General features: G+C 42.0%; 1 protein-coding gene across 1 annotated transcript in view; it reads left to right on the forward strand.

Annotated features, from left to right (window-relative positions):
* The window catches only part of POLR1A (polymerase (RNA) I polypeptide A, 194kDa), a gene marked incomplete at its 5' end in the record, with an annotated part of 34,485 nt that extends 22,862 nt beyond the window's left edge, over window positions 1–11,623 (forward strand). Inside the window, 10 exons of the mRNA XM_009873797.1 lie at window positions 123–290; window positions 1,213–1,348; window positions 2,335–2,492; window positions 3,412–3,526; window positions 4,133–4,252; window positions 5,319–5,600; window positions 6,228–6,428; window positions 7,143–7,260; window positions 8,469–8,633; window positions 11,523–11,623. Coding sequence (XP_009872099.1) covers window positions 123–290; window positions 1,213–1,348; window positions 2,335–2,492; window positions 3,412–3,526; window positions 4,133–4,252; window positions 5,319–5,600; window positions 6,228–6,428; window positions 7,143–7,260; window positions 8,469–8,633; window positions 11,523–11,623 — 1,564 coding nt within the window. The remainder of the gene's footprint in view (window positions 1–122; window positions 291–1,212; window positions 1,349–2,334; window positions 2,493–3,411; window positions 3,527–4,132; window positions 4,253–5,318; window positions 5,601–6,227; window positions 6,429–7,142; window positions 7,261–8,468; window positions 8,634–11,522) is intronic.
* Between the last annotated feature and the right edge of the window lie 1,164 nt (window positions 11,624–12,787).

Here is a 12,787-nt window from a genome sequence, read left to right on the forward strand (position 1 = left end):
CCGTAAACTATGAGGAGAAATTGGCTGAAAGAAGTAACTACTGCACTGAGCAATGTTTCAGTTTCTTCTCAGTTCTTTATTTTGTACTAAATTGAGCTAAAACTCCTATTTCCTATCTTCAGGTTAAAGGAATTGTTGTATCTAAAGTGGCAGCGATCTCTTTGTGACCCGGGAGAAGCTGTGGGTCTTCTTGCAGCTCAGAGTATTGGGGAACCGTCCACACAGATGACTCTGAACACCTTCCACTTTGCTGGCAGAGGTGAAATGAACGTCACATTGGGTATTCCGAGGTGAGAAAACTGTGTTCTCAGTGGGTCCTTTGCCATTTTTAGCACTTTAGTGCTTAATCTCACTGAAGTTGTATGCGTAATCTTGAGGGCAAATGATCCTTCAGTTGACTGTAACAGAGCTGTTCTAATGTTTTACAGTTTTGTGGTTGTTTTTGCTTCATTTTCCAGGTAAAAAATAACTGTGAAGGCCCCTTACCCTTATCTGATGTATAGCAAATGACTTACTTGTTGCTGTGTTTTAGTCAGTACAGGATAAGCCTAAAAATAGAGTGCTTTGTGAGTTTGCCCTCTGATTACCTCTTCTTCCTACCCACTAACTTTTAAACTTGTTTCTCTCATGCACAAAAGTTCACTGCAACCACGAAATTGGGCATGTTGTAGTATTATTGGCATCTATGTAGAAAGAGACCTGTTTATAGCAGCCAGGTTTCCCTGGCTTTTCTGTTTGGTGACAGTGACTTTCTCAGCACGTGTTACCAGCCTGTTCTGATTCAGGTGGGTGCTCACCCTGGCTGCAGGTGCTCACTCTGGCCATGGGTGTAGGTGTGTGATGCCTCAGGTGGGAGATGGTTGCGTGACTTCAGAGAAGCAGTGGAGGAGGAGAAATTATGAGCAAGCATACATTGTGCCTCTGTAGGAAACAGACTTTACTGGTTCTGTGCTCGCAGCATTTTTTATCATCTCTACTCTTCCTGTAATTGGGGTGATAATCTAACTGAGGCAGTAGAGCTCCTGTTGTGCTGTGCCTGATGAGGAACCAGAAAACTCAAGAGGAACAGTGCGATGGTGACACAACTGTTGCTTCGTATGGCTGCGGTAGAGCTGGCAGTTACTGCAGGCTGTCTAATTAAATGAACTAGTTGTTTATTTGTTTGCATAGTGCTTTTGTCACTTGATTTGAAAGATCAATCTTTATTTAAAGGTTGCGGGAAATACTGATGGTGGCCAGTGCAAATATTAAAACACCAACGATGAGTGTTCCTGTGTTCAATACCAAGAAAGCTCTCAAGAAGGTGAAACAGCTTAAGAAACAGCTCACAAGAGTGTGCTTAGCTGAGGTGAGCCTCCTATTCAGTGTGTCCTTTGAGGGTCAGCACAACAAAGTTTTCTGTTTGAGCCCATCTGTCTGGCTGGCTTTGTAGCAGTTTCCATTTTTGAAGGCTTATCTGTGCAAGATGAGAGGATCCTTTCTTTTCACCTCTCACATACTGAGCCTGTGATATCTTCTAGGAAGTGGAACGTAGAAAGGAATTGTGATTCCTATGGCTAGATAAGGCTTAATTCAATTTAACCCGTAGAGGATTGTCACAGGCTACAAACCCTATGGAACGTAAGGGAAAGGTAAGGATGTAGCAGTATAATGACAAGGAAGATTTATGTTCGCTGCCCAAGCCTTGTTTGGCTTTTTCTCAGGCTCATTTTTGTCAGTCTCTGGGATTAGAGGGGTTTTGTTTTGTCTTTGAGACAAGCTAATGTGGCTGTGGCTGACACAGTAGACACCTTTCTGTTTGTTCCCCACCCCTTCCTAATCTCATACAAGTAGCTGTGCTCAACAGAAGCAAGACACGTGGCTCCATGGAGACTCGATATGCTGAAGTCTGGTGTGCTCTGTGCTCCCTCTCTTCCTAGGAGTGCAGTCTTTCTCATGTTTTTCTGCATGCCCTACCCTCCCTATCTTACTCTTTCAAGCTGAAAGCAGCAAGGACAGAGTTAAGACTCAGCTCAGTGCTGAAATCCTGTCACGCTCAATGAGCATGGGGCAGTAAAATGAAGGTGTTGGCCCACCAAGAAGTGTCCTCTCTGATGAAGGATTCAGCTGGACGATGAGGCTGTTCTCCCAGTGTTGTTAAAGTTAATTGGGAGGAATTTAAGTGTAAAAGAGTGCAATAGAGTCCTTTTGCTCAGGAGCTGCCACAAAGCCTGCAGAATACTTTGCCATTTAGCTGTGTGTAGTTTTGATCTCCTGTGCAAGGCATTGGAATTGCAGGAAGAAAATGAAGAGCCTTCATCAAAGGAGTAATGTTCTCACTTGGGGCTTTTGTAGGTCTTGCAGAAAGTTGAGATAGAGGAATCCCTTCACGTGAGGTGTAAGCGGAACAAACATCGCCTCTACAAAATCAAATTTTATTTCTTGCCCCATGAATACTACCGAGACGAAAAGTGTGTGAAGCCCAGGGAAATCCTGCACTTCATGGAAACACGGTGAGTTTGCTTTCAGATACTTCACTGCCTGCTCTTCTTTTGCCTTTCCGTGGGCTCTAAGGATCACTGCAGGTTGTTTATTACCACTGTTACAGCCTTCAGAGCAACAGCTTCCTGCAGATGTGCTTGCAGAAGCATCTACACTTGCTTTTTATGTCTAGAATAAAACTGTGGATCTGTGGTGTGGTTACAGTGCAGAATTGTATCGAGGCAGACCTTTCACTTCTCTACAATATACATGGAAAAGAGCTGTATAAGCAACATCTCATTCCTATTTTTGGATGCTTAAACACCAGCAAAAAAGATTGAATACTTAGGTATCCCTTGATGCTCTCATCGAACAGAACTAAACCTTGGGATTTTTCACTATTTTAAAAAAATAAATAAATCAGACAAGGCTGGCGCTTTTTTCCCCCCTTTCGTTTTCCCCTGTGTCTGTCGAAATTTGTGTAGTTAAAAGTAGAACATTTATTGACAGGGCTCTATAGAAAGCTATTTTTATTTTGCAGAAAGGCTTCATTGGTTTCTTCTGGCCACATGAGTTCACGTGGGGTTACTTTATTTAACAATTTCACATGTGCTCATTGAAAAAGGAAAAAGAAGTCCAGTAGTAAATCATCTCTTCTGAAGATCAGTTGATGTGCAGATTTTATGTATAGATGAGTTCATAATTTTAAGTTTGGACGCGTGGCTACATCTGTGATTGTAAGAGAGGTGATGCCAACTTTTTGATTCCTAAAGGAATGGGAAAGGGATGAGAAGAAAAATTACTTGACTTATCCCAGAAGTACTTTTGCTTCCACCAGCGAATATGTCCTGTCATGAGTTGACTGGCTTCTGAAACAAATTAATTTTCTGACAACCTGAAATTGACTGTGGTACTGCTGAGCTTTGACATTCTGGGTTGCTCTTTCTTTAGGTTCTTTAAAATTTTTCTGGAAGCAATTAAAAGGAAGAGTGCAAAGATGGCATCTTTTACTGAAGTCAGCACGCGGAAGGCAACACGGAAAGATTTAGATGGTGACCAAGACAAGGTACAGAAAAACATGACCTGCAAAATGCCTCATTTCTTTTCCTTGTTTGTGGGAACCAGAATTTGGAAAATATTTCAATGTGAACATGAAATGTGTGAATACTAAATTAGTTCTTAAATATTTTCTTTATGCATAAACTGCTTTTGCATTCTCATAAAATTAATACACAATAAATTTAATTTCTGTGCTAAATCCTAGTTTACTTAAGATTGTACTCTGAAAATGCCTGTTTATTTTAGCTTCAGTGAGATAAAAGCCTGTTACTCTCCATTTGCTCCCAGACCAATGTCCTGTTGTAGCAGTGGCTGTCAGAACTTTGCGGAAGATCCTTCTTTCACTGAAAGGCTTTTGTATGTTCCTTCTGCCCCTTCTCTGCCATCAAGGACCGTCATATAAGCAGGCTGATAGCTTATCTATCCTGTAGACATTCATCTTGTTGATTCTTAAAGTTATCATGGCCAAAAGTTTATTACTTTGCAGTGGTGAGTTTATAGAAATTAATTTGTTCTTAAAGGTAGAACATTAAACAAAGGATTGTTAAATTGCTAAAGCCTTTGGTGCTTCCTAGCAGTCAGCCTCATTATCTGGTCTGTCGTGGATTTCTAGACACAGAATAATCAGGAGGCTCCAGCAGAAGAAGAAGAAGAGAACATTGTTGATGCAGAAGCTGATGAAGGGGATGGCGACGCTACAGAAGCAAAACGGAGGAAGAACCAGGAAGAAGAGGTAATGATTTTGTAGGTGCTTTGCACTGCACTCGAATTCCCAGTTTTCCTCTGCCTTGGTTTGAGTTGGGAAGGAAAGCTTGCAGCAAAACAAAATGCGGAAAAAACCCTAAACCCCACCTGAAAGGAGAGAGCAGTCTCTGCTTTGTGCTGATCAGTTTTCATTTGGATGGGAAGAAAGACGTAGCAGATGTGTGCTGAGACTTCTGATGACCCTGGTCATCACAGTTGAGCTTGGTCACTGCTGTAATTTTAAGAGTAATATGGAACCATGCAAGTTAGAGATGCAAGAGATCTTCATTTTTCATAGAATCATAGAATGGCCTAGGCTGGAAGGGACCTTAGAGATCATCTAATCCATCCTCCCTGTCATGGGCAGGGACGCCTCTCAACTAGACCAGGTTGCTCAAGGCCTCATCCAACCTGGCCTTGAACACCTCCAGGGAGGGGCCAGCCACAGCATCTCTGGACAATTTATTCCAGAGTCTTGCCACCCTCATATTGAAGATTTTTTTTCCTAAGATCCAATATAAATTATTCTCTTTTAACTTAAATCCATTTTTCCAAAACTTTGTTCTTCAGATATTGGGGAGATCCATCTGGCAGCCAGTGCTGTAGTTCACCTTTACCCCGTGCTAATTTTGTGCCATTAAATGTTTTCAAAACTTTAGTGTGGTTCTTAATAAATATTCTCCCTGGCTGTGCATGTTTCTCCATATTCACTGCTTCGTAATTACTGCTTAAAAGATGGCTCGCTGCAATTTCAGCGAGAGGATAAAGTAACTGAAAATCCCGAGGGAATCCTGTAATCAGAGTTGGATTATGGGAAGAGCCCTTTTTGCAGGGAGAAAACTAAATTCTGCTGCAATCTCCATAGATAACCTGTTCCGTATAGAGGAATAGTGGCAAGATTGCAGTATTGCTTTCTTCTTGACAGAATTGGATTTTCATTGTGTCATAGGCAAGATACTTGCAACTCAGCTGTCAAGAAATATTCATGAACAAAATTGTTCCTTTGTTGCAGTACATGTTGTGGCTCAGATAAATATAACATTATTTCTTTGCAGGTTGATTATGAGAGTGAAGAAGAGAACGGGGAAGAAAATGTTGACGAGAATGTAGAAGATGAAGGAGCTGAATCGGAAAAAGAAGAAAAGGCTCCTGGTTCTGAAGAAGATCAGAATGGAGCAGCTGGTGATGAATCTGAGCATCTTTCCTTTATGCCTCAGACGAAAAAGGAGAGAAATCGATTACATCAGTCAGCAGACTTGCGAGTAAATGCTGTTGTGGACAGCCACCCATCAATCCAGGATTACATATTTGACACCGAAAATGAACTTTGGTGCGAGGTAAGATGATGGTGCCTGGAAACGTTGTGTGGTTGCGCAATGGTTGCCTGTAGCTCCCGTGACAAATAGATCTTTGCAGTGCAGTGCTGCTGTTTTGTTTCAGAAATCCTGTATTAATACGGAAATGTGGTAGTACAAATGTACTTCTTGAGGTGATTTTTAGTAACTTCTAACTTTTAGAATGCCTGATGACACTCCTTTTTAAAAACAGGTTTTTGACAATTTTATTATCTTTTAATCTTTAAATTTATGATGCACTACTGTGTTGATGAATAAAATTGATGGCTGGACTGTGAAAAAGGCTACACATCTTAAAAAAAACAACCAAACAAAAAGCCCAGTGAACATGCACTTCACTCCACCCCCCAAAAAAGGTCACTGGTAAAAACCCAATCAGTGTAAGGTCAGAGATCTTGAAAGCAGTGTGGATGTATGATCCTGGGATGGGGTGTTCATATTGGCATCATCCAGCTGTAATTCTAGACAGATGTTTATGTGTCCCAAACACACAATTCGGGTAATTCCACTCATCTACTTTTAGCCTAAAAAGAAGTAGCCTGGTTGTTGAGCCTAATATTCAAACTTCCTTACAAAAAACTGCTACCTTGTGGATTATTTTCCTCTCAGGTTTCCGTGGCGCTTCCCTTGATGAAAGTGTACTTCGATCTCTCCTCCTTGCTTGGCTCTCTTGCGCGAAGCACGGTCATTCACGAAGTGAAGGGGATCACGCGATGCTTGTTGAACGAAAGCACCAATAAGCACGGAAAGAAGGAATTTATTCTGCATACCGAAGGGATAAACCTTGTAGAGCTGTTCAGATACTCTGATGTACGTAATCCGTTTCTAATCCTGAACTCAAACGATCTTTTGTGTTCTAGGGAGAGACCGTGGATGATGGATGCCGTTTAAATCGAGCAGGAATGATGTTTAGGCCTTTCAGCTCTCTCTTCTGCCTTTTCACCCCCAAGTGTGTTCAGAGCTCAGCAGAGCCTTTTCTCAAGGGCAAATCAGTTCTTGTGCAGCAGCCCAGTGTCTCATGACAGATAATTTCATACCGTGCTTCTAACTGGCTCTCTAAATGTTACTTGAGGGAGTTCTTTCATCTAAATGAATTGCAGTACTTGGAGATGAATAGTTGTGTTGTGCCATCTAGCCCATAATTCTGCAAATCCAGGATTGTTTCAAGCTACATCTTCTCTGCTGCTTTTGCTAAAAGTTGTAACGGGCTGAGACAAACGGGACGTTGCACTGTGTTGCTTGAAAGACTTCGACATGTTCCTGTGCTGTTTGGGATGATTTGTTTATTTGAGTTTTGATTTCAGTACTCTTACTCGGGTATATAATGCTGTGATCAGTAGCTTTAACATAAATCCTCAGAATCATTTGTCTGCATTTGATTTTGAGCTGCTGCATAGTTGTTCTGTAAGTGTTGCTGCTGCTTAGGCTAATGAAGAATGAAAAAAGCTCTCTGAGCTTAGGGTATTTGGAAATACAGAGTAACTGCTGTCTTAACTTACGTATCTGTGGGTTTTTTACTTTCAGATTTTGGACCTGAGCAGACTTTATTCCAATGATATTCATGCCATGGCTAAAAATTACGGAATAGAGTCTGCCCTGAGAGTGATTATAAAGGAAATAAAAGATGTATTTGCTGTATATGGTAAGATCTCTGTATTTTTAAAGATAGTCTTCATTACCATTAAGATGGGAAACCCCAGCCACATTGCCTACAGAGTAATGATTTTGCATGAGCTTTTCATTTATGTGTGAATTTTTCAGTTGCACCTTGTCATTGTTTTAATCATTTTGGTGCTTTCCGTGAAGACCCGGCTACTTAATTGTTAGGTTCCATTTAATCGGTAGCAAATTCACTAAATGAGGTTGAATTTATCCTGCACTTTTCTATTCTGGCATGTCTATTTTGTGCAAGCTGGAAGGTCCAGGTGAATTAACTATTTGCGTCTAAAGAAGCCAGCTGGTAGACTGGGATAGTTGTTCTGAGAATGGAATTAATTTTGCTTTGCACTAGTTTCTTGACGATGGGGAGTCTAGACTCAGAGTCTCTTTGTAGTTGAGTTCTTACATCTTTCCTAGAAGAAGAAATTGTTTTTGCATTGTCTCCATGTTCTTCTCTTTGAATAGATTATTTAGAGAGTCCGGGCAACTAGCTTAGGGAAGATGTACGGCTTCAGAGATCTGTTGAATTTGCCTTCGATGAGCTAAGTCTTCCTATGAATTAAACTTTTGAAAAGAGGGAAGATTAATTCAGTGGGAATTTTAGCAACCAGTTATATCAAACAGGTTTGCCAGCTGGCAGCCCAGAATGTCCTGACCTTCAAGTTGTTCAGGAACTGCTAGGAAGGTTGACAGAGCTGTTAATGACACCCCCTTACACTGACTCCACGAGTGTTATTGAAAAATAAGTGCTATTTCATTTTAGCCTAAATGGTGTTTTCTGTGGATGCCTAATATCATGCACAGAAAATACCAGAGCGTCGGACTCCAGTGCTGAGCTAATGCAGGCCACAAGGCGAGAGGCCAGAGCTCTGTCCCATCACAAAGGGGTGGGTGTGTGGGTGCCTTCTGTTTGAACAAAGGTGAGGCAGACCTTACTGATTTTGTGGAGAGAAAATCTGCTGGCACAGAGTATTCTTAGCATTTCAGTTTCCCTGGAGAGATACTGGTTTATATTGTAGTGATCTCTACATCTCTGGGGTATTTGAGGGCAGCAGTTAAGCCAACTCCACAGAGAGAGGTACAACTGTCGATAGAGATGTTCTGCATGTTGATTAGATTCGGAGGATTTAGTTTAGACCTTATTTATTTAATGAAAAATGCTCTGATGATTGGTCTTTTGTGTGTTCTTAGGAATTGTGGTAGACCCTCGGCACCTTTCACTTGTGGCAGACTACATGTGTTTCGAAGGATTTTATAAACCGCTGAATCGTTTTGGAATTCAGTCCAACTCCTCCCCTCTGCAACAGATGACATTTGAAACCAGCTACAAATTCTTGAAGGAAGCTACAATGATGGGTAAATGGTTTAGTTTGAAGTACCTTGCTGCAGTGTTTCACATAGGCTTTGTTTTCATCATAACTTTCCAATATTTTAAGTAATGCATAATGGCATTAGAAAAATGCCAGAGGCTAAAATTTTAATTAAGCCCTTGCCTAGGAAAATGGTCCAGATGTTTTTAATAAAATTCTGTCAAATTAAGTTAAATGAAGCCAGCTCCCTCACGTAATACGTGGCATTTGCAACTCCTTACTTTTTAGAATAGAATCATAGAATCATTTAGGTCGAAAAGGACCTTTAAGATCATGGAGTCTAACCACTGAACACTTAGTCCACCACTAAACCATGTCCCTGAGCACCTCTCCCACAGATCTTTTAAATACCTCCAGGTGACTCCACCACTTCCCTGGGCAGCCTGTTCCAGTGCTTGACAAGCTTTTTGGGGCAGAAATTTTCCCTAATATCCAATCTAAACCTCCCGTGGTGCAAACTGAGGCCATTTCTTCTCATCCTATCGCTTGTTCATTGGGAGAAGAGACCAACCCCCACCTCACCACAACCTCCTTTCAGGTAGTTTTAGGGAGTGAGGAGGTCTCCCCTCAGCCTCCTGTTCTCCAGGCTGAACATCCTAGTTCCCTCTGCTGCTTCTCCTGAGATTTATTCTCCAGATCTTTCACCAACTTCATTGCCCTTCTTAGGAGACACTCCAGCACCTCAATGTCCTTCTTGTCACGAAGGGCCCAAAACTGACACTTTCCTTCTTGGTGCCCCTGTGCTGCCACCTTTGCTACTTACTACGAATGGGAAGAGCTCTTAACAGGACCTCTTCAGCTGGTGTCTTAAACTGCCTGTCACAGATGTCAGAGATACTTTTATCACTGAATTCCTTTTTGTTAAAGTTGTTTTATACCTTCTCTGGGAAGGTAGTTTGGGTTTTAATGAATAGTGTTGACTACAACTGACTTAAAATTCATCTGAAGGTCAGAAGGGAAAAGTGTAAATCCAGAATGAAATGGAATAGAAGAGGATGTTCTGTGCACAGCTGAGCTCTCTGGATTTATGTTGTATCATGTATTGATTTAGAAATAAGATAAGGTTTTTGCAGGGCAAAACATAATAGTATTTATGGATAATATTATGAAAAAAGGTATGAAGTGCTACTGACAGGAAAGTCAGCAGTGTGCCCAGCTGGCCAAGAAGGCCAATGGCATCCTGGCTTGGATTAGAAATTTTGTGACCAGCAGAAGAAGGGAGGTGATTGTCCCTCTGTACTCAGCACGGGTGAGGCAGCATCTTGAGTATTGTGTTCAGTTTTGGGCACCTCAGTATGGGAGAGATCTCGAGGTGTTGGAGCGAGTGCAGAGGAGGGCAACAAAGCTGGTGAAGGGCCTGGAGAACAGACCTTATGAGGAGCGATTGAGGGAGCTGGGTCTGTTCAGTTTGACGAAGAGGAGGCTGAGGGGGAACCTCATCATGCTCTACAATTACTTGAAAGGACATTGCAGAGAGGTTGGTGCTGGTCTCTTCTCACAGGTAATTAGGGACAGAACCAGGGGGAATGGTTGCAGGTTGCAACAGGGCAAATTTAGGCTGGACATTAGGAAGAAATTCTTCACAGAAAGAGTGGTCAGACACTGGAACAGACTGCCTGGGGAGATGGTTGAGTCGCCATCCCTGGATGTGTTCAAGTGTCGCTTAGATGTGGTGTTGGGTGAGATGGTTTAGGGGTGACCTTGTAGTGTAGGGTTAATGGTTGGACTCAATGATCCCAAGGGTCTTTTCCAACTGGAATTGTTCTATGATCCTATGAAAAGCCACACCAAGTACAAGTGGAGGGAGTTACTGGTTTCACCAGGATGGAAAGCAGAGTCACGCTGTGGACTGCAGCAGTCTGGCTCTCATTTGCTTTAATGTAACTGATAACTTGACCAACGAGTTAGTTACTGCAAGGATGCCTGCTTACAGCCCTAACAAAGAAGAAAGGTGGCTTGTGACAGCGCTGCACAGCTCAAGTAAGAAGCTCTTTCTGTTTTCCTCTTTTTCTTCAGCTGACACATGTTTAGGAGCAGCTATTCAATTATTTGGCCAGAGCTGAGATCAGAGCAGTGAGATGTGCTGTGGTGATGCTCCTCCCTCCCTGTCCTCTGTATGATAGAAAGTTCAGTACATTTTGCTGGAATAAATAAAATAAGTAGGATAAAGGTGACCCGAACTTATCAAAAGTTAAAACCAATTTTATTTCCAATATTCCAGCTGCTCTAATGACAAGATTCCAGCTTGCTGTAGTTAGAACGAATGAAAAACAGGCTGGATTCTTACAAAAACAGTGAAAGCAAAGTAGTCCTAGCCAGCTCTGTAATCTGGAGAGCTTCCAAATCTCTGACACTGTTTCGCTACGGTAACCACAAAATCAAAGGAATTCATGGAATGTCTCTCCAGTGAAAAGTTCTCTTCGCATCTAGCCAGAAGGATTTAAAATCCACATCAAAAGGCTTCACTCCAACAAAGGAAAAAGGCAGCAATGAAAAGGGAATCTTTCTGGGTTTGCCTCCCGTGTATTTTTTTAGCGATCTGTTTAATCAGCAAAATGTGTTCACTGGAAGGTCAAATCTGTGTTCTCTTAGAGTTGTCTTTTCATGCTGAGTAGGGAGAGCTCAGTAACATGTGGCCTAATTCTTTGCTTGTACAAAAAGACTGGGAAAATAGTTGGGGTAGGAAGAGTTTTGGACTCCTGCTCTCAGAAATACAAATTCAATCTGAACAATAGGTGGCAGTGCCTTTCTAAAACCAGGGGCAGGCTGAACCAAATGACTTCTCCCTGTAAACCAAAATGTTTTCTTTTCAGCACTGGCCTTTGAGAAACCTTTGGAAACATCCTAATAGGATTTTATTTGAATTCTGTTATAGGAGCTCATGATGAACTGCGATCCCCTTCTGCCTGCCTGGTGGTTGGAAAAGTTGTTAAAGGAGGGACTGGTTTGTTTGATCTCAAGCAACCACTTACATAGTGTTTTGGTTATAATTTAAGGATTCTGGTTGACGTGTTCATCCTAAGAGACACGTGTGCTCTACAGCTACGCAGCAGGGGCACGTGCTGTGTCCACAGTTGTCTTCCCTGTGCCCGTAGGTTTGTTAATTTGGAACCCTGATGAAGCGTCTGTGTTTGAGGCGTAGCCTGTTTTTTTGCTGTACTGGTGGGCACTGCCATGACTTTTGCAAGCTTTAGAGGATGCATTTTCCTGTTCTGCCACTTCATTTGTTATGAATTCTGTGTCTGTGACACAACTGTTATTTTTTTTATTAGCCCAAGACTGGAATTTAGACCTTTCCATGGTTTCTACAGGCATTTTCCAATGTCTACTCTTATGACTTCTTTGTATGGAACAGATTTCCACACAGTAACAAACCTGACATTTGATAAAGGTTTATCACTTAAATGGCAACGTAAACTGCTGTAACAGTGACTACCAAAAAATTACTGTAAGAATTACTGAAACGGAGTTTTTAAACTATTTTTGCTTAAATATTCTGTATCGAAGAGGATATTTAATAAAGGACATTGCAAAGAAATATTCTGAACGCCCTGTTTATGTGGCCGTGTTACCGAGGGGAATTTTGTCGTATGGCTAGCAGCCGTCACTTTGCTGGCTGTTAAAAGTCTCGTAGCTGAGAGCTGTTAGCCACTCCTCGGAAATCAGACTTTCTTGTTTATACACTTGATTTTAATCAGAATGCAATGCACACGAGTAGTTAAAATTCTTTGGAGTTTGCTCACTACCACCTAGGCAAGTTTTATAACAGATTTCAACCCCTGGTCATTGTCAGTGGGACCTCCAAGCTGCTGGAAAAGGGCCAGAGCTCGCGTAGCCAGCTGAGGAGCTCCTGCTTCCAGCGGAGGTGCATTGAAGGGGATCAGATCCGACAGTAGGAAACGTTGGCTTGGGACTGTGAAGGAGCTTCTGCAGACTGTCCTGATGGACTCCGTTCTGCCTCAGCCCCTTCGGACTGTATCAAATGTGCTGCAAATTGCACTGAAGCTCGACAGCTGCATTAGCTCGGTAGGTCTTGAGTTTCACTTTGCAGATCTTCAAACCTGATTTTCTTGTGTCTTTCTCCAATCTTAGCACCTGCTGTGGATTTCTCAAAAAATTTGCCGTTCTGCAAACAACCGG

Source organism: Apaloderma vittatum, unplaced genomic scaffold, assembly GCF_000703405.1.
Source record: "Apaloderma vittatum isolate BGI_N311 unplaced genomic scaffold, ASM70340v1 scaffold7187, whole genome shotgun sequence".
Lineage (NCBI taxonomy): Eukaryota > Metazoa > Chordata > Aves > Trogoniformes > Trogonidae > Apaloderma > Apaloderma vittatum.